General features: G+C 48.9%; 1 protein-coding gene across 2 annotated transcripts; it reads left to right on the top strand.

Annotated features, from left to right (window-relative positions):
- Positions 1-150: 150 nt before the first annotated feature.
- On the top strand, positions 151-23,493 carry LOC106575972 (transmembrane protein 39A-like). Of its 2 annotated transcripts, XM_045698284.2 has the most exons (10): positions 154-463; positions 4,261-4,468; positions 7,263-7,485; positions 7,609-7,692; positions 8,251-8,405; positions 9,407-9,517; positions 16,771-16,993; positions 20,885-21,072; positions 21,443-21,563; positions 21,709-23,493. In XM_045698284.2, exons 2-10 carry the CDS (start codon positions 4,356-4,358, stop codon positions 21,982-21,984), a joined length of 1,494 nt encoding a protein of 497 aa, XP_045554240.1. In that variant the 5' UTR covers positions 154-463; positions 4,261-4,355; the 3' UTR covers positions 21,985-23,493. The 2 variants fall into 2 exon arrangements, with proteins under 2 accessions (XP_045554241.1, XP_045554240.1); XM_045698285.2 differs by lacking the exon at positions 4,261-4,468 and having other exon boundaries at positions 151-463.
- The last annotated feature ends 41 nt before the right edge of the window (positions 23,494-23,534 follow it).

Genomic DNA, 23,534 nt, shown 5'->3' with positions numbered 1-23,534 from the left:
AGTTAGCAGGAATTAAATGCATATTTTTTATTTAACATCATTTACCCTGTGTTGAAAATGTTTACTTGAAAAGCCACTGCTTTGCAAGAGGATTGTACAATTAGTGTAAATATTCGTCACCAAATTCGTGTGCGGCTGCGTGGCTGAAGAACACGTCGCATGAATGATGACGTTTTGTCCAAACAGGCATCGCTTTGCCACGTCGGTCTCTGTGTGCTACTGGTGACTGTAGCTAGCTACTGTTGCACTGCAAACAGGCTCGTTTTTAACCGTATGCTTGTTGTTGGAGGTAAACCGATATAACGTTCTGTGTGTTTATAAGTAGCACACAGCCCCGGCCCGCTAAAGCCTATGAATATATTCCCTTTTAAGACGAGAGAAATGTTCGCTCCTGTCTCGGCTTGTCAACCCACAATTGACTGATGCATCCGTGTCCACACCATCCGCTTTTTGTCAATGTTGTGTGAGTATTCTGTTTAATTCCTGCACGAGTAGCTCATTAGCTAGCTGGTTTTGTATACAGTACATTAAATGAAACATAATGTAGCTATCTAGGCTAGCTAACTTCCCCATTTGAAATGATGAATCCTGTAAATTGTCTCGTTACTCCTCTAATAACACATGACAGTTCCATCATGTCCAATAACACAAAAAGCTGGCTAGCACCGTTCGTTAGGTAGCTTGACAATGTTACTGGAAATGACTAGCTAGCTACAAATTGCTTATACATATCTAGTTAAATGTGTAGTAAGTACAATGTGTGTTTAGCTAGCTAACGTTAGCTACGTGTCTTGAAAATACAACTTTTCAACTTCTATGAGAATGTTTCATCCTCTTGAATGTTCAGCTAGTTATAAAGTAGTTAGAAATTCGATGTTGAGCCATTGGGAATATTGCACTCTCAATACAAGTGTCAGACTTGTGTAACAGTTTCCTATAATATTGTAACAGTTTCCATTCTATCAGCCAGTTGATCACGAACTGTCATAAAGCCGTTACTTTATTGCGCATGCCTTCTGATCTGGGCAGTTTCCGCATTTTGCTGTTGAAAAACTTCAGTTTCGATACAACACTACAGTCATGCTTAAGAAAGTGTTGCCTGAGAACAGTAGCTATCTATGTTGGCAGATAGGCTACTCTGATCTGATGCGAGCATGGATAAGTTAATGTTTTTATAGCCATTATCACTCATCACCAGAAACATTACTACATGGAAGGACAGCCTAGCTAGTCTAAGTTGACTGGCACCTTTGCATCCCTTCCCTGCTCCTCCAGTAGTCAAGGTTATAGTGTACTGAACTAGCCAGCTACCTTTGTGTTGTGGTTGTGGGCATTGTCTGTCTCTCCCTCCTTTCTATTCAGTCTCCCTTAATGGAATGGCTGTGTGTGTGGATTGTTCCAGCAAACTATACATTAGCCTATGTACAGCCACTAGGAAGCTCCTCAATTATCTCACACACACACACACACACACACACACACACACACACACACACACACACACACACACACACACACACAGAGAGAGACAAAGGTAATTGTGATAACCTGGTTTGCTTATCTCTTGTTCTATAACCGTGGCATCTAGAGTAGCTACGGTTGTTGTCTCTCACCTGGCTGCCATTGTAAAGTGTGTTTGATGACTGTGTGTTTGTACATGCATTCGATGCCTGTCTGTCTGTCTGTGTGTGATGCCTGTCTGTCTGTGTGTGATGCCAGTCTGTCTGTCTGTGTGTGATGCCTGTCTGTCTGTCTGTCTGTCTGTCTGTCTGTCTGTCTGTCTGTCTGTCTGTCTGTCTGTCTGTCTGTCTGTGGGATGCCTGTCTGTCTGTCTGTGGGATGCCTGTCTGTCTGTCTGTGGGATGCCTGTCTGTCTGTCTGTGGGATGCCTGTCTGTCTGTCTGTGGGATGCCTGTCTGTCTGTGGGATGCCTGTCTGTCTGTCTGTGTGTGTGTGATGCCTGTCTGTCTGTCTGTCTGTCTGTCTGTCTCTGTCTGTCTGTCTGTGTGATGCCTGTCTGTCTGTCTGTGTGTCTGTCTGTCTGTCTGTCTGTGGGATGCCTGTCTGTCTGTCTGTGGGATGCCTGTCTGTCTGTGGGATGCCTGTCTGTCTGTCTGTGTGTGTGGGATGCCTGTCTGTCTGTCTGTCTGTGTGTGTGGGATGCCTATGTCTCTGTCTCTGTCTGTCTGTGTGTGATGCCTTTGTCTCTGTCTCTGTCTGTCTGTATGTGATGCATGTCTGCCTGTCTGTGTGTGTGGGATGCCTGTCTGTGTGTGTGTGTGTGTGTGGGATGCCTGTCTGTGTGTGTGTGTGGGATGCCTGTCTGTGTGTGTGGGATGCCTGTCTGTGTGTGTGCGATGCCTCTCTCTGTCTGTCTGTCTGTATGTGATGCATGTCTGCCTGTCTGTGTGTGTGGGATGCCTGTCTGTGTGTGTGCGATGCCTCTCTCTGTCTGTCTGTCTGTATGTGATGCATGTCTGCCTGTCTGTGTGTGTGGGATGCCTGTCTGTGTGTGTGGGATGCCTGTCTGTGTGTGTGGGATGCCTGTCTGTGTGTGTGGGATGCCTGTCTGTGTGTGTGGGATGCCTGTCTGTGTGTGTGGGATGCCTCTGTCTCTGTCTGTCTGTCTGTGTGTGATGCCTTTCTGTCTGTCTGTATGTGATGCATGTCTGTCTGTCTGTCTGTGTGGGATGTTTGTTTGTCTGTCTGTCTGTGTGGGATGTTTGTTTGTCTGTCTGTCTGTGTGGGATGTTTGTCTGTCTGTGTGGGATGTTTGTCTGTCTGTCTGTGTGGGATGTCTTTGGGTGATGCCGGTCTGTCTGTGTGTGGGTGATGCCGGTCTGTCTGTGTGTGGGTGATGCCGGTCTGTCTGTGTGTGGGTGATGCCGGTCTGTCTGTGTGTGGGTGATGCCGGTCTGTCTGTCTGTGGGTGATGCCTGTCTGTCTCTCTGTCTGTGGGTGATGCCTGTCTGTCTCTCTGTGTGTGGGTGATGCCTGTCTGTCTCTCTGTGTGTGGGTGATGCCTGTCTGTCTGTGATGTTTGTTTGTCTGTCTGTGTGGGATGTCTGTGGGTGATGCCGGTCTGTCTGTGTGTGGGTGATGCATGTCTGTCTCTCTGTGTGTGGGTGATGCCTGTATGTGTCTGTCTGTCTGTGATGCCTGTCTGTGTCTAATGCCTGTCTGTCTGTGTGTGATGCCTGTCTGTCTGTGTGTGATGCCTGTCTGTCTGTGTGTGATGCCTGTCTGTGTCTAATGCCTGTCTGTCTGTGTGTGATGCCTGTCTGTCTGTGTGTGATGCCTGTCTGTCTGTGTGTGATGCCTGTCTGTCTGTCTGTGATGTCTGTGTGTCTGTCTCTGTGTGTCTGTGTCTAATGCCTGCCTGTCTCTCTGTCTGTGTGTGATGCCTGTCTGTCTGTGTGTGATGCCTGTCTGTCTGTGTGTGATGCCTGTCTGTCTGTGTGTGATGCCTGTCTGTCTGTGTGTGATGCCTGTGTGTCTGTCTCTGTGTGTCTGTGTCTAATGCCTGCCTGTCTCTCTGTCTGTGTGTGATGCCTGTCTGTCTGTGTGTGATGCCTGTCTGTCTGTGTGTGATGCCTGTCTGTCTGTGTGTGATGCCTGTCTGTGTGATGCCTGTCTGTCTGTGATGCCTGTCTGTCTGTCTGTGATGTCTGTGTGTCTGTCTCTGTGTGTCTGTGTCTAATGCCTGTCTGTCTGTGTCTGTCTGTCTGTGTGTGATGCCTGTCTGTTATCAGTCTGAGGATGTAGTCTTATGTAATGTTGCATGACCCTGGGTGCTTGACTATGGTGATGTTGTCCTACCAGTAACCTAGCCCAGGACCTATTCACCTACCTCTGTTCTATTGACTCTGTCCTAGTCCTGCCTTTTTTTGGGCACCATCTTCCCCAGGGCTGCGTTCAGTAGGACACCATGTTCTGGAAGGTTTAGACAGAAATACATTGTTTATCCCACGTCATATCATCCTACGTGCCACTAAGATGAGTAGAGTAGCGACTCATTCATGGCATGTTTTTTCAGGAAACGTCTATCTGCAACGTGTGTGTACACATTCTGTTCTCTATTGGGACTGTTCTTCATTGCACCTGGGTTGTGTTCATTAGAGCACACACCATAACAAAATGGGTTGCAATGTGCACGAGTTCAGATAGTATTCTACCTCCCTGTTTGACTCTGTTTTCCAACGTGTTGTGCCTAATGAACATGACCCTGCCGTTGTTTCCTCTCTCTGTCCGTCTCTCCAGTGGCCTGGCTGTGTTGGGCCGGGCTGTGAGGTGGTGCTGGTCTCTGAGTCTAGGTGGAGAGGCAGTAGCAGGGGGTGTTGAGGTGGTGCCTGGCCATGCCCGGGGGCCGCAGGGGGCCAAGTAGACAACAGCTGAGCCGCTCTGCTCTGCCCTCCCTACAGACTCTGGTGGGGGGCAGCCTCAGCAACGGCAACGGACTCAGAAACAGGTTAGGAAACGAACACAGATACTGTCAACACCCCTAACACACACCCAGATGGGGTAAAGTAGTGTACTACAACAAGCAGACCTAACCCTCCTACCCCACCAAACACAAACAGGCCTACAGGATTTATTCAGCCAAGCCTTATGGGAAGTTAAATGTGTAGGCCTAGGCTATATGATCACACATTCTGTTTTTAAAATGTTACTGTCTGCATCTACCATGAGACGGTCATAGCTTCTTCCTTCCTGTCCTGACTGTGATTTAATATTCTAACATAATCAGTGTTAGTCAAATAGATGATTGGTGGAGTCAGATTATTAATACCACCCCTCTGAGGAGGAAGAAGGTATGCCAGCTCAGATCAACACTGAGGAGGAAGAAGGTATGCCAGCTCAGATCAACACTGAGGAGGAAGAAGGTATGCCAGCTCAGATCAACACTGAGGAGGAAGAAGGTATGCCAGCTCAGATCAACACTGAGGAGGAAGAAGGTATGCCAGCTCAGATCAACACTGAGGAGGAAGAAGGTATGCCAGCTCAGATCAACACTGAGGAGGAAGAAGGTATGCCAGCTCAGATCAACACTGAGGAGGAAGAAGGTATGCCAGCTCAGATCAACACCGATGAGGAAGAGGCATAGAGATCATTTCACTTCCATTGTTCTGTTCTTTTCTCGCCACAACATGTTCTCCTTTCCCTCACTGTTAATCACATTCCTGCATTCTCCAGTAGTAGTCTGGGGGACTCGTTCTCCAGTAGTAGTCTGGGGGACTCGTTCTCCAGTAGTAGTCTGGGGGACTCGTTCTCCAGTAGTAGTCTGGGGGACTCGTTCTCCAGTAGTAGTCTGGGGGACTCGTTCTCCAGTAGTAGTCTGGGGGACTCGTTCTCCAGTAGTAGTCTGGGGGACTCGTTCTCCAGTAGTAGTCTGGGGGACTCGTTCTCCAGTAGTAGTCTGGGGGACTCGTTCTCCAGTAGTAGTCTGGGGGACTCGTTCTCCAGTAGTAGTCTGGGGGACTCGTTCTCCAGTAGTAGTCTGGGGGACTCGTTCTCCAGTAGTAGTCTGGCGGACTCGTTCTCCAGTAGTAGTCTGGCGGACTCGTTCTCCAGTAGTAGTCTGGGGGACTCGTTCTCCAGTAGTAGTCTGGCGGACTCGTTCTCCAGTAGTAGTCTGGCGGACTCGTTCTCCAGTAGTAGTCTGGGGGACTCGTTCTCCAGTAGTAGTCTGGGGGACTCGTTCTCCAGTAGTAGTCTGGGGGACTCGTTCTCCAGTAGTAGTCTGGGGGACTCGTTCTCCAGTAGTAGTCTGGGGGACTCGTTCTCCAGTAGTAGTCTGGGGGACTCGTTCTCCAGTAGTAGTCTGGGGGACTCGTTCTCCAGTAGTAGTCTGGCGGACTCGTTCTCCAGTAGTAGTCTGGGGGACTCGTTCTCCAGTAGTAGTCTGGGGGACTCGTTCTCCAGTAGTAGTCTGGGGGACTCGTTCTCCAGTAGTAGTCTGGGGGACTCGTTCTCCAGTAGTAGTCTGGGGGACTCGTTCTCCAGTAGTAGTCTGGGGGACTCGTTCTCCAGTAGTAGTCTGGGGGACTCGTTCTCCAGTAGTAGTCTGGGGGACTCGTTCCCCAGTAGTAGTCTGGGGGACTCGTTCCCCAGTAGTAGTCTGGCGGACTCGTTCCCCAGTAGTAGTCTGGCGGACTCGTTCTCCAGTAGTAGTCTGGCGGACTCGTTCTCCAGTAGTAGTCTGGCGGACTCGTTCTCCAGTAGTAGTCTGGGGGACTCGTTCTCCAGTAGTAGTCTGGCGGACTCGTTCTCCAGTAGTAGTCTGGCGGACTCGTTCTCCAGTAGTAGTCTGGCGGACTCGTTCTCCAGTAGTAGTCTGGGGGACTCGTTCTCCAGTAGTAGTCTGGGGGACTCGTTCCCCGGTAGTAGTAGTCTGGGGGACTCGTTCCCCGGTAGTAGTAGTCTGGGGGACTCGTTCCCCGGTAGTAGTAGTCTGGGGGACTCGTTCCCCGGTAGTAGTAGTCTGGGGGACTCGTTCCCCGGTAGTAGTAGTCTGGGGGACTCGTTCCCCGGTAGTAGTAGTCTGGGGGACTCGTTCCCCGGTAGTAGTAGTCTGGGGGACTCGTTCCCCGGTAGTAGTCGTCTGGGGGACTCGTTCCCCGGTAGTAGTCGTCTGGGGGACTCGTTCCCCGGTAGTAGTCGTCTGGGGGACTCGTTCCCCGGTAGTAGTCGTCTGGGGGACTCGTTCCCCGGTAGTAGTCGTCTGGGGGACTCGTTCCCCGGTAGTAGTCGTCTGGGGGACTCGTTCCCCGGTAGTAGTCGTCTGGGGGACTCGTTCCCCGGTAGTAGTCGTCTGGGGGACTCGTTCCCCGGTAGTAGTCGTCTGGGGGACTCGTTCCCCGGTAGTAGTCGTCTGGGGGACTCGTTCCCCGGTAGTAGTCGTCTGGGGGACTCGTTCCCCGGTAGTAGTCGTCTGGGGGACTCGTTCCCCGGTAGTAGTCGTCTGGGGGACTCGTTCCCCGGTAGTAGTCGTCTGGGGGACTCGTTCCCCGGTAGTAGTCGTCTGGGGGACTCGTTCCCCGGTCGTAGTCGTCTGGGGGACTCAGATGCTCAGCACGCTATAACACTCAAGCTCAAGGCTGCTCCAGAACCACAACACACCAGTAACCCCAGCTTCTCTCTATGCCCCCCTCCCTCCAAAACCACAACACACCAGTTATCCCAGCTTCTCTCTATGCCCCCCTCCCTCCAGGAGCACAACACACCAGTAACCCCAGCTTCTCTCTATGCCCCCCTCCCTCCAGGAGCAGTAACTGTGTGGGTCTCTCTGCCCCGCCCCTCTCGGCCCTCATCACGCCGGAACCCGTCCGTCACTACCGGATCCCTGACCTCCCATTGGACAGCAGCCTGCTGTTTGAGTTCCTGCTCTTCCTCTACCTGCTGGTGGCGCTGTTTGTTCAGTATATTAATATCTACAGGACTGTGTGGTGGTACCCTTATAGTCACCCTGCTGCCTCCACCTCTCTGGTGAGTAGTAGTGAACACACACACACACACACACACACACACACACACACACACGAGAGAGAGATGCCTATAACTCTGGTGAGTTCACACACCTTCAGTCCGTTTGTTGCCTCCTCTCTGCAGAACTTCCATCTGATGGACTACCACCTGGCTATCTTCATCACAGTGATGCTGGCCAGGAGACTGGTGTGGACTATAGTCTCAGAGGTATCTCTCATTCTATATCTCTCTCTACCTCTCTATCTCTCTACCTCTCATCATCTCTCTTTCTACCTCTCTCTTTATCGCTCTACCTCTCATCTTCTCTCTTTCTACCTCTCTCTTTATCGCTCTACCTCTCATCTTCTCTCTTTCTTACTCTCTCTCCCTTCCTCAACTTTATCTGCAGAATAGGCAGATAAATAGTCTGTTTCTAAACTGGTTGCATCATGTTTAGTGGTGTAGTAGCAGGGATGGGAGTGAACATGTTTCCAGTATTTAGGCCTACGCTGATCCTCCTAGTTGCATCGTTAGTGTATGACTGGCTTAGTATTGTTGTCTGGACTCTGGCCAGGGTTGTGTGTGTTTGACTGACTTGTCGGCTTTATAGTGAGGATTGTAGTCTTGTTATGTCCGAGTTAAGAACATAGTGTGTAGCAATGCATTGTGGTTGATTGTGCTGTCTGTCGGTGGATTGTGTTTGTGTAACCTCTGACCTGTGTGTGTGTGTCTGTGTGTTTCTGTCTGTGTGTGTGTGTGTTTCTGTCGTGTGTGTGTGTCCCCCAGGCGTCTCAGACCAGTCCATGTTCCTTGGTACGGTACGTGGTTCTGATCGCAGCACGGCTCAGCCTCCTCACTCTGTGTGGCTGGGTTCTCTGTTGGACCCTGGTCAACCTGTTCAAGAACCACTCGGTGCTCAACCTGCTCTTCCTTGGATACCCGTGAGTGTCTGTGTTCAGAGAGAGGAGTTACCACAGGTTTCAGACTACTTACTGTATGACAGCAGCTCTACAGTTGATGTGTCAGTACAGCTCTGTAGATGCTACTCTAGTGGTTTGATTCAGAGATGGTGTGTGTACTGGGAAGTAGTGTGTGTTATTGTTATTCAGAGATGGTGTGTGTGTACTGGGAAGTAGTGTGTGTGTGTGTGTTATTGTTATTCAGAGATGGTGTGTGTGTGTACTGGGAAGTAGTGTGTGTGTGTGTTATTCAGAGATGGTGTGTGTGTACTGGGAAGTAGTGTGTGTTATTGTTATTCAGAGATGGTGTGTGTGTACTGGGAAGTAGTGTGTGTTATTGTTATTCAGAGATGGTGTGTGTGTACTGGGAAGTAGTGTGTGTTATTGTTATTCAGAGATGGTGTGTGTACTGGGAAGTAGTGTGTGTTATTGTTATTCAGAGATGGTGTGTGTGTACTGGGAAGTAGTGTGTGTTATTGTTATTCAGAGATGGTGTGTGTGTACTGGGAAGTAGTGTGTGTTATTGTTATTCAGAGATGGTGTGTGTACTGGGAAGTAGTGTGTGTTATTGTTATTCAGAGATGGTGTGTGTGTACTGGGAAGTAGTGTGTGTTATTGTTATTCAGAGATGGTGTGTGTGTACTGGGAAGTAGTGTGTGTTATTGTTATTCAGAGATGGTGTGTGTACTGGGAAGTAGTGTGTGTTATTGTTATTCAGAGATGGTGTGTGTGTACTGGGAAGTAGTGTGTGTTATTGTTATTCAGAGATGGTGTGTGTACTGGGAAGTAGTGTGTGTTATTGTTATTCAGAGATGGTGTGTGTGTACTGGGAAGTAGTGTGTGTTATTGTTATTCAGAGATGGTGTGTGTGTACTGGGAAGTAGTGGGGTGTTTTATTGTTCTCCGTTATCTAGTTGATCTAACACATGGTTCTTTATTTCCTGTTGTCCTTTCTCTTCCTCATCCCCCTCTCTGTGTGTCAGGTTTGGGGTGTATGTTCCCCTGTGTTGCTTCCATCAGGAGAGTAGGGCCCAGCCAGTGCCTTCAGACTGTGGTTACTCAGACCAGGACCTGTCCCACGGGCCCTTCTTCAGGTAAACACTCTCATAAACACATACGCTCCCCATATTCAGGTAAACAAATAAACAACAGACTTCAATGTTCTCTCCCCCAGCCAAACACGCCCTTCTGGTCAGAGTGGGGGACAGAACAAACACACCCTTCTGGTCAGAGTGGGGGACAGAACAAACACACCCTTCTGGTCAGAGTGGGGGACAGAACAAACACGCCCTTCTGGTCAGAGTGGGGGACAGAACAAACACACCCTTCTGGTCAGAGTGGAGGACAGAACAAACACGCCCTTCTGGTCAGAGTGGGGGACAGAACAAACACACCCTTCTGGTCAGAGTGGGGGACAGAACAAACACACCCTTCTGGTCAGAGTGGGGGACAGAACAAACACGCCCTTCTGGTCAGAGTGGGGGACAGAACAAACACGCCCTTCTGGTCAGAGTGGGGGACAGAACAAACACGCCCTTCTGGTCAGAGTGGGGGACAGAACAAACACGCCCTTCTGGTCAGAGTGGGGGACAGAACAAACACGCCCTTCTGGTCAGAGTGGGGGACAGAACAAACACGCCCTTCTGGTCAGAGTGGGGGACAGAACAAACACGCCCTTCTGGTCAGAGTGGGGGACAGAACAAACACGCCCTTCTGGTCAGAGTGGGGGACAGAACAAACACGCCCTTCTGGTCAGAGTGGGGGACAGAACAAACACGCCCTTCTGGTCAGAGTGGGGGACAGAACAAACACGCCCTTCTGGTCAGAGTGGGGGACAGAACAAACACGCCCTTCTGGTCAGAGTGGGGGACAGAACAAACACGCCCTTCTGGTCAGAGTGGGGGACAGAACAAACACGCCCTTCTGGTCAGAGTGGGGGACAGAACAAACACGCCCTTCTGGTCAGAGTGGGGGACAGAACAAACACGCCCTTCTGGTCAGAGTGGGGGACAGAACAAACACGCCCTTCTGGTCAGAGTGGGGGACAGAACAAACACGCCCTTCTGGTCAGAGTGGGGGACAGAACAAACACGCCCTTCTGGTCAGAGTGGGGGACAGAACAAACACGCCCTTCTGGTCAGAGTGGGGGACAGAACAAACACGCCCTTCTGGTCAGAGTGGGGGACAGAACAAACACGCCCTTCTGGTCAGAGTGGGGGACAAGAACAAACACCCCCTTCTGGTCAGAGTGGGGGACAGAACAAACACGCCCTTCTGGTCAGAGTGGGGGACAGAACAAACACGCCCTTCTGGTCAGAGTGGGGGACAGAACAAACACGCCCTTCTGGTCAGAGTGGGGGACAGAACAAACACGCCCTTCTGGTCAGAGTGGGGGACAGAACAAACACGCCCTTCTGGTCAGAGTGGGGGACAGAACAAACACGCCCTTCTGGTCAGAGTGGGGGACAGAACAAACACGCCCTTCTGGTCAGAGTGGGGGACAGAACATTGACTTAAAAACTGGCAATAAAAGTTCCCTGTGAGGTGGTTGGAATCAGAGGCAGTCAGGAACTCTTGTTGATTTCTTCTCTCTCACAGCCTGGGACAGATTCCTCTGTTTGATTGTGTGAGTTTAGTTAATGGTCTTTTTAGCTGCCACCCCACCTAAAGGGTGGGCATTTGAAGTACCATAGAGAGCACACTGCAGAGAGACAACAATGTGATATTCCTGTCATGTGACGTTTTGATCAATTCAATAATAGTGTCATTTAAAAAGAATGAAACGGAATAAGCCAGAAGAATACTTGGTTTTACCTGTTCTATTTCTGGGCCTGTATTAATAATGGCAGTAGGAGTGCTGGGCCCCGTATCCACAAAGAGGCTCAGAGTAGAAAATTGGTAATTGGTTGAGAATACAAGCTATTCATGAAACCTCTAGTCATAAGAGTCCTACCTAGCTGACAGATCTTCAGGACACCAGCTGTCCTAATCAATGAACAGTTACCAGCAGGCTTCTTCTTTATTATTATCATCATTATTTTAAAGCAAACTTATTGATAATAGAGAAGGGCAGTGAGTCAGGCAATGGCTTTGGAGTTGTTGAAAGAATGTTTTAATATTTCTGTAAGATAAATCCATACATCTAGACTTAAATGCAACATTATTTTCATTTGTCATTTTTATTACAAAAAGGTTTCCCTTTTTCTCCCCAATTTGTGGTATCCAATTGGTAGTTACAGTCTTGTCTCATCGCTGCAACTCCTGTACAGACTCAGGAGAGGTGAAGGTTGAGAGTCGTGCGTCTTCTGAAACACAACCCAACCAAGCTGCTTCTTGACACAATGCCACTTAACCCGGAAGCCAGCCACGCCAATGTGTCGGAGGAAACGCTGTACACCTGGTCAGCGTGCGCTGCGCCCGGCCCACCACAGGAGTCGCTAGTACGCGATGGGACAAGGACATCCCTGCCGGCCAAACCCTCCCCTAACCCGGGCGACGCTGGGCCAATTGTGCGCCGCCCCATGGGTCTCCCGGTCGCGGCCAGTTGCAACAGAGCCTGGACTCGAACCAGGATCTCTAGTGGCACAGCTAGCAGTGTCTTAGACCACTGAGGCGACGCAGCAGTATTTTTGACAGTGATTTCACATGAGGCCTATTTCACATAATAATATAATAAATAATCACATTTTTATTTGGATTATTTCATTAACCTACATGTTATTTCAAGTTATCCCTTTGGAGCACAATATTGGAGCACAATATCACATTGTTAAAAAAGGTGCCTAAATTGGACATGGCTATAAGTGGGGCAGTTGAAGGCATCTGAGCCTATGCTAACTTTTGATTGTGTTCAGGAAAAGAATTATAGACCTTTCAAACATCATATGCAACATTATCATACATGATCAGAATTAGTTAACTGGTTATGCTTGCCAACATATTCATCCACAATTAAGAGAAGGAAGTAATCGTATCATGTGAAAATGAAATCAAACGTGTTATCATTGCAATGTTTTAATGTCCAGTCACATTCACTGTGGTTGTCTGACACATGCTATTGGGTTCACAGCGATTTATTATTCTCCATCATTGGATGTTGCCAATTATTTAAAAAACGAGTAATGAAAGAAAAGCATTGTACGTTAGAATTTTGTGAAGTTAGTGTGGGAGAGGGGGAATAATTATTGTTATCCATCAATAATGACAAACCTCCTGGCATTGACAACTTAGATGGAAAGCTTCATAGGAGTGGCTATAGAGTCAGCTACCATCCTATCTGTCATCTTTAATCTGAGCCTAGAGAAAAGTCTTTGTCCTCAGGCCTGGAGGGAAGCCAAAGTCATTCCGCTGCCCAAGACTTGTAAAGCGGCTTTTACTGGTTCTAACAGCAGACCTATCAGCTCGCTGCCAGCTCTTATCAAACTGTTGGGGAAATTGTTTTTGGACCAAATACAATGCTGTTTCTCTATAAACAAATGAACAACAGACTTTCAGCATGCTTATAGAGAAGGGCACTCAACATGTACTGCACTGACACAAATGACTGATTGGTTGAAAGAAATTGATAATAAGATTTTGGGAGCTGTACTGTTAGATTTCAGTGCAGCTTTTGATATTATTGACCATAACCTGTTGTTGAGAACTTGTGTGTTGTGGATTTTCAACCTCTGCCATATTGTGGATTCAGAGCTATCTATCTAATAGAACTCAGAGGGTTTTCTTTAATGGAAGCTTCTCTAATGTCAAACATGTAAATTGTCGTGTACCGCAGGGCAGCTCTCTAGGACTTCTACTCTTTTCTATTTTTACCAATGACCTGCCACTGGCATTAAACAAAGCATGTGTGTCTATGTATGCTGATGATTCAACCTTATACACATCAGAAACCACAGCTAGTGAAGTCACTGAAACCCTTAAAGAGTTGCAGTCTGTTGTGGAATGGGTAGCCAGTAATAAACTAGCCCTGAACATCTCTAAAACTAAGAGCATTGTATTTGGTGCAAATCATTCCCTAAGTTCTAGACCTCAGCTGAATCTGGTAATGAATGGTGTGGCTGTTGAACAAGTTGAGGAGACTAAATAGCCGTAATAAAGAGATGCTCTGCTTTTTGACTCCACAAAGCAAGTCCTGCAGGCTCTAGTTTTATCTCATCTTCATTATTGTCCAGTCATTTGGTCAAGTGCTACAAAGAAAAACCTAGTTAAGCTGCAGCTGGCCCAGAACAGAGCAGGTCTTGCTCTTCATTGTAATCAGAGGGATAATATAGAAACTATGCATGCCAGTCTGTCTTGGCTAAGAGCTGAGGAACGACTGACTGCTAGGGCTGGGCAGTATACCGTATTTTACTATATACCGGTATTGATGCACGGACCGGTTTGGGTTTTTACTTTACCTTCTATAGCGGTATTTGAATGTTTGGTTTGTTAAATGTGATACGCCGTGTGACACACACTCTTACCCCACCAAACATGCCACCAGGGGTCTTTTCACAGTTCCCAGGTCCAGAACATATTCAAGGAAACGTACAGTATTATACAGAGCCATGAGTTTATGGAACTCCCATCTAATTTTTTTACATTTGTATTTTTATTTCACCTTTATTTAACCAGGTAGGCCAGTTGAGAACAAGTTCTCATTTACAACTGCGACATGGCAGTTGTAAATGAGTGACACAAACAACAACACAGAGTTACACATGGAATAAACAAACATGCAGTCAATAACACAATAGAAAAGTCTATATACAGTGTGTGCAAATGAGGTAAGATAAGGGAGGTAAGGCAATAAATAGGCCATAGTGGTGAAATAATTACAATTTAGCAATTAAACACTGGAGTGATAGATGTGCAGAAGATGAATGTGCAAGTAGGGATACTGAGGTGCAAAGGAGAAGAAAAAAAAATATCAGTATGGGGATGAGGTAGTTGGATGGGCTATTTACAGATGGGCTATTTACAGGTGCAGTGATCTGTGAGCTGCTCTGACAGCTGGTGCTTAAAGTTCGAGAGGGAAATATGAGTCTCCAGCTTCAGTGATTTTTGCAGTTCGTTTCAGTCATTGGCAGCAGAGAACTGGAAGGAAAGGCGGCCAAACGAGTAATTGGCTTTGGGGGTGACCAGTGAGATATACCTGCTGGAGTGCGTGCTACGGGTGGGTGCTGCTATGGTGACCAGTGAGCTGAGATAAGGCGGGGCTTTACCTAGCAAAGACTTAGATGACCTGGAGCCAGTGGGTTTGGCGACGAATATGACGCGAGGGCCAGCCAACAAGAGCATACAGGTCGCAGTGGTGGGTAGTATATGGGGTTTTGGTGACAAAACGGATGGCACTGTGATAGACTGCATCCAATTTGCTGAGTAGAGTGTTGGAGGCTATTTTGTAAATGACATCGCCGAAGTCAAGGATCAGTAGGATAGTCAATTTTACGAGGGTATGTTAGGCAGCGTGAGTTTGGCAGCGCGAGTGAAGGATGCTTTTTTGCGAATGAAATTGGAGATGTTTAATGTGAGTCTGGAAGGAGAGTTTACAGTCTAACCAGACACCTAGGTATTTGTAGTTGTCCACATATTCTAAGTCAGAACCGTCCAGAGTAGTGTTGCTGAATGGGCGGGCAGGTGCGAGCAGCGATCGGTTGAAAAGCATGCATTAAGTTTTACTTGCATTTAAGAGCAGTTGGAGGCCATGGAAGGAGAGTTGTATGGTATTGAAGCTCATCTGGAGATTAGTTAACACAGTGTCCAAAGAAGGGCCAGAAGTATACAGGATGGTGTCGTCTGCGTAGAGGTGGATCAGAGAATCACCAGCAGCAGGAGCGACATCATTGATGTATACAGAGAAAAGAGTCGGCCCGAAAATTGAACCCTGTGGCACCCCCATAGAGACTGCCAGAGGTCCGGACAACAGGCCCTCCGATTTGACACATTGAAGTCTATCAGAGAAGTAGTTGGTGAACCAGACGAGGCAGTCATTTGAGAAACCAAGGCTGTTGAGTCTGCTGATAAGAATGCGGTGATTGACAGAGTCGAAACCCTTGGCCAGGTTGATGAATTCAGCTTCACAGTATAGTCTCTTATCGATGGTGGTTATGATATCGTTTAGGATCTTGAGCGTGGCTGAGGTGCAACCATGACCAGCTCGGAAACCAGATTGCATAGCGGCGACGGTACGGTGGTATTCGAAATGGTCGGTGATCTGTTTGTTAACTTGGCTTTCAAAGACCTTAGAAAGGCAGGGCAGGATGGATATAGGTCTGTAGCAGTTTGGGTCTAGAGTGTCTCCCTTTGAAGAGGGGGATGACCGCGGCAGCTTTCCAATCTTTGGGAATCTCAGACAATACGAAAGAGAGGTTGAACAGGCTAGTAATAGGGGTTGCAAAAATTGCAGCGGATAATTTTAGAAAAAGAGAGTCCAGATTGTCTAGCCCAGCTGATTTGTAGGGGTCCAGATTTTGCAGCTCTTTCAGAACATCGGCTATCTGTATTTGGGTGAAGGAGAAATGGGTTATGCTTGGGTGCTGTGGGGGGTGCAGGGCTGTTGGCCGGGGTAGGGTGAGCCAGGTGGAAAGCATGGCCAGCTGTAGAGATGCTTATTGAAATTCTCAATTATGGTGGATTTATCGGTGGTGACAGTGTTTCTTATTCTCAGTGCAGTGAGATGCACTCATATAGAGCAAATAAACAGCAAACCTGGTTTCAAAAAACAAATGAAGCAACACCTCACGGCACAACGCCTCTCCCCATGTCACCTACTGGTTGTGTGTCTGTACTGACGTGTATGTGGAACTGGTAGATGCAGACACTCTATATGTTCATGTTTTTAAATGTATCGTTATTTGTCGGACCCCAGGAAGACTAGCTGTCACCATTGGCTAATGGGGATCCTAATAAATCAAATCATTTGCAACTTGGTTAATGAGCGTCATCATTATCTTTCCTTTGTGGTACCTCAAACTGTCATGAGAACCATCTGAGAGAAACTTTCATGTCTTGATTTTCCTCCTGGCTCAGAGTTTGGCTGGGCAGTATCTTAACATCATCCTAAACCCTACTCTCAGCTGGGAGTTTTGTCATAAAACAGGTTTTAACAGGATTCCTACGACTTTTTCTGAGATGCTTTGTGGACAGGGGCCTAGGGCGTGACTCTTATTAATAAAGAGGGTTCATGCATAGCTTTTTATTTTTACCCATAAGAGTAGGAGTAAAATGTCTATTCTCAGCACTTCCCACCAATTGTCTACTCTGAGATAATTTGTGGATACGGGGCCCTGTTCTCCCCTGTCCATGTAGTCTTATTCCATTATGAAAAAACTGATCCTAGATCATTCTTACTTCTCTCTTCTCCCTCCAGGCCTAAGGACTTCCTAGCGTTACTAAGGGAGAACCTGAGAGAGCAGTTTACCACTCCAGGCCACATCCCCCACCACACCTGTCCCCAGCCCCCGTCTCCAGAACTCATCCGCAGCGAGGTGGAGGAACTCCGGAGCGACTTCAACCGTCGCATCAAGGAAGTCCTCTTCAACTCCCTCTTCAGCGCTTACTACGTAGCCTTCCTCCCCCTCTGCTTCGTCAAGGTACTAACCCTAACCCTTACTACGTAGCCTTCCTCCCCCTCTGCTTCGTCAAGGTACTAACCCTAACCCTTACTACGTAGCCTTCCTCCCCCTCTGCTTCGTCAAGGTACTAACCCTAACCCTTACTACGTAGCCTTCCTCCCCCTCTGCTTCGTCAAGGTACTAACCCTAACCCTTACTACGTAGCCTTCCTCCCCCTCTGCTTCGTCAAGGTACTAACCCTAACCCTTACTACGTAGCCTTCCTCCCCCTCTGCTTCATCAAGGTACTAACCCTAACCCTTACTACGTAGCCTTCCTCCCCCTCTGCTTCATCAAGGTACTAACCCTAACCCTTACTACGTAGCCTTCCTCCCCCTCTGCTTCGTCAAGGTACTAACCCTAACCCTTACTACGTAGCCTTCCTCCCCCTCTGCTTCATCAAGGTACTAACCCTAACCCTTACTACGTAGCCTTCCTCCCCCTCTGCTTCATCAAGGTACTAACCCTAACCCTTACTACGTAGCCTTCCTCCCCCTCTGCTTCGTCAAGGTACTAACCCTAACCCTTACTACGTAGCCTTCCTCCCCCTCTGCTTCGTCAAGGTACTAACCCTAACCCTTACTACGTAGCCTTCCTCCCCCTCTGCTTCGTCAAGGTACTAACCCTAACCCTTACTACGTAGCCTTCCTCCCCCTCTGCTTCGTCAAGGTACTAACCCTAACCCTTACTACGTAGCCTTCCTCCCCCTCTGCTTCGTCAAGGTACTAACCCTAACCCTTACTACGTAGCCTTCCTCCCCCTCTGCTTCATCAAGGTACTAACCCTAACCCTTACTACGTAGCCTTCCTCCCCCTCTGCTTCGTCAAGGTACTAACTCTTACTACATAACCTTGCTCTCTGCTTTGTCAAGGTACCTCTCTCTCTGTCTCTCTCTGTCTCTGTCTCTGTCTCTCTCTGTCTCTCTCTTTCTCTTTTTTTCTCCTCCTCTCTTTTCCTCCCTCTAGCAGATTGCTGCTTTCCTCCCCTCCCTGTTATCCAAAGCACTGTCAACCCTCCTGGTGCTCATCTCCCCTCCCTGTTATCCAAGGAACTGTCAACCCTCCTGGTGCTCATCTCCCCTCCCTGTTATCCAAGGAACTGTCAACCCTCCTGGTGCTCATCTCCCCTCCCTGTTATCCAAGGAACTGTCAACCCTCCTGGTGCTCATATCCCCTCCCTGTTATCCAAGGAACTGTCAACCCTCCTGGTGCTCATCTCCCCTCCCTGTTATCCAAGGAACTGTCAACCCTCCTGGTACTCATCTCCCCTCCCTGTTATCCAAGGAACTGTCAACCCTCCTGGTGCTCATCTCCCCTCCCTGTTATCCAAGGAACTGTCAACCCTCCTGGTGCTCATCTCCCCTCCCTGTTATCCAAGGAACTGTCAACCCTCCTGGTGCTCATCTCCCCTCCCTGTTATCCAAGGAACTGTCAACCCTCCTGGTGCTCATCTCCCCTCCCTGTTATCCAAGGAACTGTCAACCCTCCTGGTACTCATATCCCCTCCCTGTTATCCAAGGAACTGTCAACCCTCCTGGTGCTCATATCCCCTCCCTGTTATCCAAAGCACTGTCAACCCTCCTGGTGCTCATCTCCCCTCCCTGTTATCCAAGGAACTGTCAACCCTCCTGGTGCTCATCTCCCCTCCCTGTTATCCAAGGAACTGTCAACCCTCCTGGTGCTCATCTCCCCTCCCTGTTATCCAAGGAACTGTCAACCCTCCTGGTGCTCATCTCCCCTCCCTGTTATCCAAGGAACTGTCAACCCTCCTGGTGCTCATCTCCCCTCCCTGTTATCCAAGGCACTGTCAACCCTCCTGGTGCTCATCTCCCCTCCCTGTTATCCAAGGAACTGTCAACCCTCCTGGTGCTCATCTCCCCTCCCTGTTATCCAAGGAACTGTCAACCCTCCTGGTGCTCATCTCCCCTCCCTGTTATCCAAGGCACTGTCAACCCTCCTGGTACTCATCTCCCCTCCCTGTTATCCAAGGAACTGTCAACCCTCCTGGTGCTCATATCCCCTCCCTGTTATCCAAGGAACTGTCAACCCTCCTGGTGCTCATCTCCCCTCCCTGTTATCCAAGGAACTGTCAACCCTCCTGGTGCACCCTCCGGACTCTCCCCCTCCCTGTTATCCAAGGAACTGTCAACCCTCCTGGTGCTCATATCCCCTCCCTGTTATCCAAGGAACTGTCAACCCTCCTGGTGCTCATCTCCCCTCCCTGTTATCCAAGGAACTGTCAACCCTCCTGGTACTCATCTCCCCTCCCTGTTATCCAAGGAACTGTCAACCCTCCTGGTGCTCATCTCCCCTCCCTGTTATCCAAAGCACTGTCAACCCTCCTGGTGCTCATCTCCCCTCCCTGTTATCCAAGGAACTGTCAACCCTCCTGGTGCTCATATCCCCTCCCTGTTATCCAAAGCACTGTCAACCCTCCTGGTGCTCATCTCCCCTCCCTGTTATCCAAGGAACTGTCAACCCTCCTGGTGCTCATCTCCCCTCCCTGTTATCCAAGGAACTGTCAACCCTCCTGGTACTCATCTCCCCTCCCTGTTATCCAAGGCACTGTCAACCCTCCTGGTGCTCATATCCCCTCCCTGTTATCCAAGGAACTGTCAACCCTCCTGGTACTCATCTCCCCTCCCTGTTATCCAAGGAACTGTCAACCCTCCTGGTGCTCATCTCCCCTCCCTGTTATCCAAGGAACTGTCAACCCTCCTGGTGCTCATCTCCCCTCCCTGTTATCCAAGGAACTGTCAACCCTCCTGGTGCTCATCTCCCCTCCCTGTTATCCAAGGAACTGTCAACCCTCCTGGTGCTCATCTCCCCTCCCTGTTATCCAAGGAACTGTCAACCCTCCTGGTGCTCATCTCCCCTCCCTGTTATCCAAGGAACTGTCAACCCTCCTGGTGCTCATCTCCCCTCCCTGTTATCCAAGGAACTGTCAACCCTCCTGGTGCTCATCTCCCCTCCCTGTTATCCAAGGAACTGTCAACCCTCCTGGTACTCATCTCCCCTCCCTGTTATCCAAAGCACTGTCAACCCTCCTGGTGCTCATCTCCCCTCCCTGTTATCCAAGGAACTGTCAACCCTCCTGGTGCTCATCTCCCCTCCCTGTTATCCAAGGAACTGTCAACCCTCCTGGTGCTCATCTCCCCTCCCTGTTATCCAAGGAACTGTCAACCCTCCTGGTGCTCATCTCCCCTCCCTGTTATCCAAGGAACTGTCAACCCTCCTGGTGCTCATCTCCCCTCCCTGTTATCCAAGGAACTGTCAACCCTCCTGGTGCTCATCTCCCCTCCCTGTTATCCAAGGAACTGTCAACCCTCCTGGTGCTCATATCCCCTCCCTGTTATCCAAGGAACTGTCAACCCTCCTGGTGCTCATCTCCCTCCCTGTTATCCAAGGAACTGTCAACCCTCCTGGTACTCATCTCCCCTCCCTGTTATCCAAGGAACTGTCAACCCTCCTGGTACTCATCTCCCCTCCCTGTTATCCAAGGAACTGTCAACCCTCCTGGTGCTCATATCCCCTCCCTGTTATCCAAGGAACTGTCAACCCTCCTGGTTCCAAGGAACTGTCAACCCTCCTGGTGCTCATATCCCCTCCCTGTTATCCAAGGAACTGTCAACCCTCCTGGTGCTCATATCCCCTCCCTGTTATCCAAGGCACTGTCAACCCTCCTGGTGCTCATATCCCCTCCCTGTTATCCAAGGAACTGTCAACCCTCCTGGTGCTCATCTCCCCTCCCCTGGGTCTTTGTGCGTTCACAGTTTCCTCCTTCAGTCTCCAGGTATCCTAGGTGCTGTCTCCTGCGTTTGTGTTAAGCAAGGCCCTTGAAGCCTAAAACGTGGTTTTGTCTCCCCCTCCAGAGTACCCAGTACTATGACATGCGCTGGTCCTGTGAGCACCTGATCATGGTGTGGATCAATGCGTTTGTGATGCTGATGAGCCAGCTGTTACCTCCCAGCTACTGTGACCTGCTGCACCGCTCTGCAGCCCACCTGGGGCGCTGGCAGAAGCTGGAGCACGGATTCTTCAGCAACGCGCCACAGCACGTGTAGGTGGTCCACACACACACTATTACAACAACGCCCCGCAGTACTTGTGTATGTACGTAACACAACCTTTTCTCCTGGAGAGCTAGACATGTGCAGGATTTGGTTACAACACGTCTGACTCTAATCAACTGGTCTTCAGGACTCCACCAGGTGCGTTAGAGCAGGGATGGAGTAAAGCCATGCGTAAGGAGGCTGTCTCCAGGAAGAGGGTTAGCCACCCTGCTGTCCACCAGACTCTGCTGTCCACCAGACTCTGCTGTCCACCAGACTCTGCTGTCCACCAGACTCTGCTGTCTGGTCTTCTAGGCAGGGTTCTATTTGATCTGTCAGCTGTAGGATCAATCTCCACCTTTTCATTGTGTGTTGCAGGTGGTCTGAGAGTACAGTCTGGCCCCAGGGGGTGTTAGTACGTCACAGTCGTAGCCTGTACAAGGCTGTAGGACCCTACAACGTGGCCCTGCCCTCGGACGTCTCCCACGCTCGGTTTTACGTGAGTCACTGCCTTTACTAGACCTCTTGTGTGTGTTTATATCCTGCCCATGTACTGCCTTGAGATTTCACTTTATTTCCAAGTCTAACTATAAATACATGTTTATAAATAAATACCAATTGTGATATTATTTATTGTGTTGTAGTTCCTTTTCCACAAGCCGTTGCGGATCCTGAACCTGTTAATCTGGATCGAGTCTAGTGTAGTCCTGTATCAGCTGTATTCCCTGCTCCGCTCTGAGAGCTGGAATCACACCCTGTCCCTGGGCCTCATCCTGTTCTGTAACTACTACGTCCTCTTCAAGCTGCTCCGGGACCGCATCGTGCTGGGCAAGGCCTACTCCTACCCTGTTACCTCCAGTACAGGGTCCAGCACTACCAACAGCACCGCCACCAACGGCCTGGGGCTCAAGTCCCAGTGACACCCCAGGAGAGGGTTCTGGAGCTGGGGGACGTGGGTTCGGATACTCCCTAGCCTCCCTGCAACTATGGTTGTACGGCGGGATGGATGGAAGGGGTGGAGGTGAGAGAGGGGTTGAGGGTGCAGCAGTGGGATGGGATGGACTGACTGTGAACTCATATTGTTTTGATACGGTTCTATTTTTCATGCAATGTTTATACCTATTTAAATAATATTTTATTTTGTATACTGTTTCAAAAGTAACACAGGGCATTACGGTAGTATTGTCATGTGATGTTTGTTGTTGCCTCATTGTGCAAAGCGATTGGATGGGAGAGAGTGAGTTGTGTTCTTGATGCCATGAGGCCCCGCCCACGCGCTGTGCTAAGCTCCTCCTATGCTCACCGCGTTCCGACTTCCACCAAAGATGCTTAAAGAAGCCTTCAGAGCCAATCAGAGGGATAGACTGCCGCCGGCGGCCAATCAAGGAAGAGACTTTGGCTCGGTTGGCCAATCAAGGAAGCGACTGAGGAGACCCCGCCTCTCCCTGCACACCTCTCTAGAGAACGTATTCATCCCTTTAGTGTTTTATTAGGATTCGTTTCGTAGCAAGACTGTCTGCAGTTTGGCCATGAGCGCTGACTCTGGTGCCTGTAGAACATATCCACGTCCCAAATGACACCCTATTCCCTACATAGTGCACAGATTTTGACCAGAGCCTTAGTAGCCCAGGTTAAAAGTAGTGCACTATATAGGGTAAAATTTGGGACAGGCCCAATGTCTTCTTTGCAGTGTCATGTTCATTCAGGTCATTCATTTACCACAAATAGCCGCTCTTCATTTCACTGTGCCTGAGAAGCGGACAACATAGATATAGTCTGAATAGAATGGGCACCACCACCGCAACAGATTGCATGGCCGTTTTTCTAGATGGGACACAAACCGCATTGAATGAGCAGACATATGTATGTGCTTTACTTTCCAGTGTGTGTTTGAAATTAAATTACAAATTACACTTGGTATCTTCAATGCTGCAAGTTGTGCTCAGCTGCTAGCAGTGTTATTTTAAACAGCTTGCCTTGTTGCGAGTCCCAGATGATGTTGTGGGATGGGTTCTGGTGCCATAATTGTCCGTTCATCCATTCTATTTTGTTCCTTTTCTATGAGCAGCTGATCTAGAATGATTCATGTTTTTATCAACGTGCCAAAATCCCAGGTTGCCTGTATGATGTTTGTTCATGGGTGCGTTCCACCTTGTCTTTTAATGCAGTCCTGTTGTAGGCGCCTCTCAGCAGATTGCTATATCAAATGAATGTGGTACCTGAGATGTGACATCTGATATGTGCAGGATGACTGCAATAAAGATGACCTGGAACGTTAGCTGTGTTTATATTTTCAGTGGGTGAGGTGGAAGGAAGATGGAGGGGGGAGACATGCTGTCGTATGGCTCAGTGTTTGATTTTCGATGAGCATTTTTTATGCCGTTGAAATATGAAATAAAAAAAATCAAATAAAAATGTTGTTAAACTGATGTGTGAAATGTGTTTGTTTGTCCATGAGATCGTGTAGATA

The sequence above is a fragment of the Salmo salar genome, chromosome 16 (assembly GCF_965601325.2).
Source record: "Salmo salar chromosome 16, fSalSal1, whole genome shotgun sequence".
In the NCBI taxonomy this organism is placed as follows: domain Eukaryota; kingdom Metazoa; phylum Chordata; class Actinopteri; order Salmoniformes; family Salmonidae; genus Salmo; species Salmo salar.
The sequence above is the reverse complement of the archived record's forward strand: the minus strand, read 5'-3'. Positions and strand labels throughout refer to the sequence as shown.

Excerpts from the sequence above, each read along its gene's own strand:
- LOC106575972 (XM_045698284.2), top strand. The coding sequence starts at position 4,356 with ATGCCCGGGGGCCGCAGGGGGCCAAGTAGACAACAGCTGAGCCGCTCT. Across the intron at positions 21,073-21,442 it reads AGCAACGCGCCACAGCACGT|GTGGTCTGAGAGTACAGTCT; the intron begins GTAGGTGGTCCA and ends TGTGTGTTGCAG. Across the intron at positions 21,564-21,708 it reads TCTCCCACGCTCGGTTTTAC|TTCCTTTTCCACAAGCCGTT; the intron begins GTGAGTCACTGC and ends ATTGTGTTGTAG.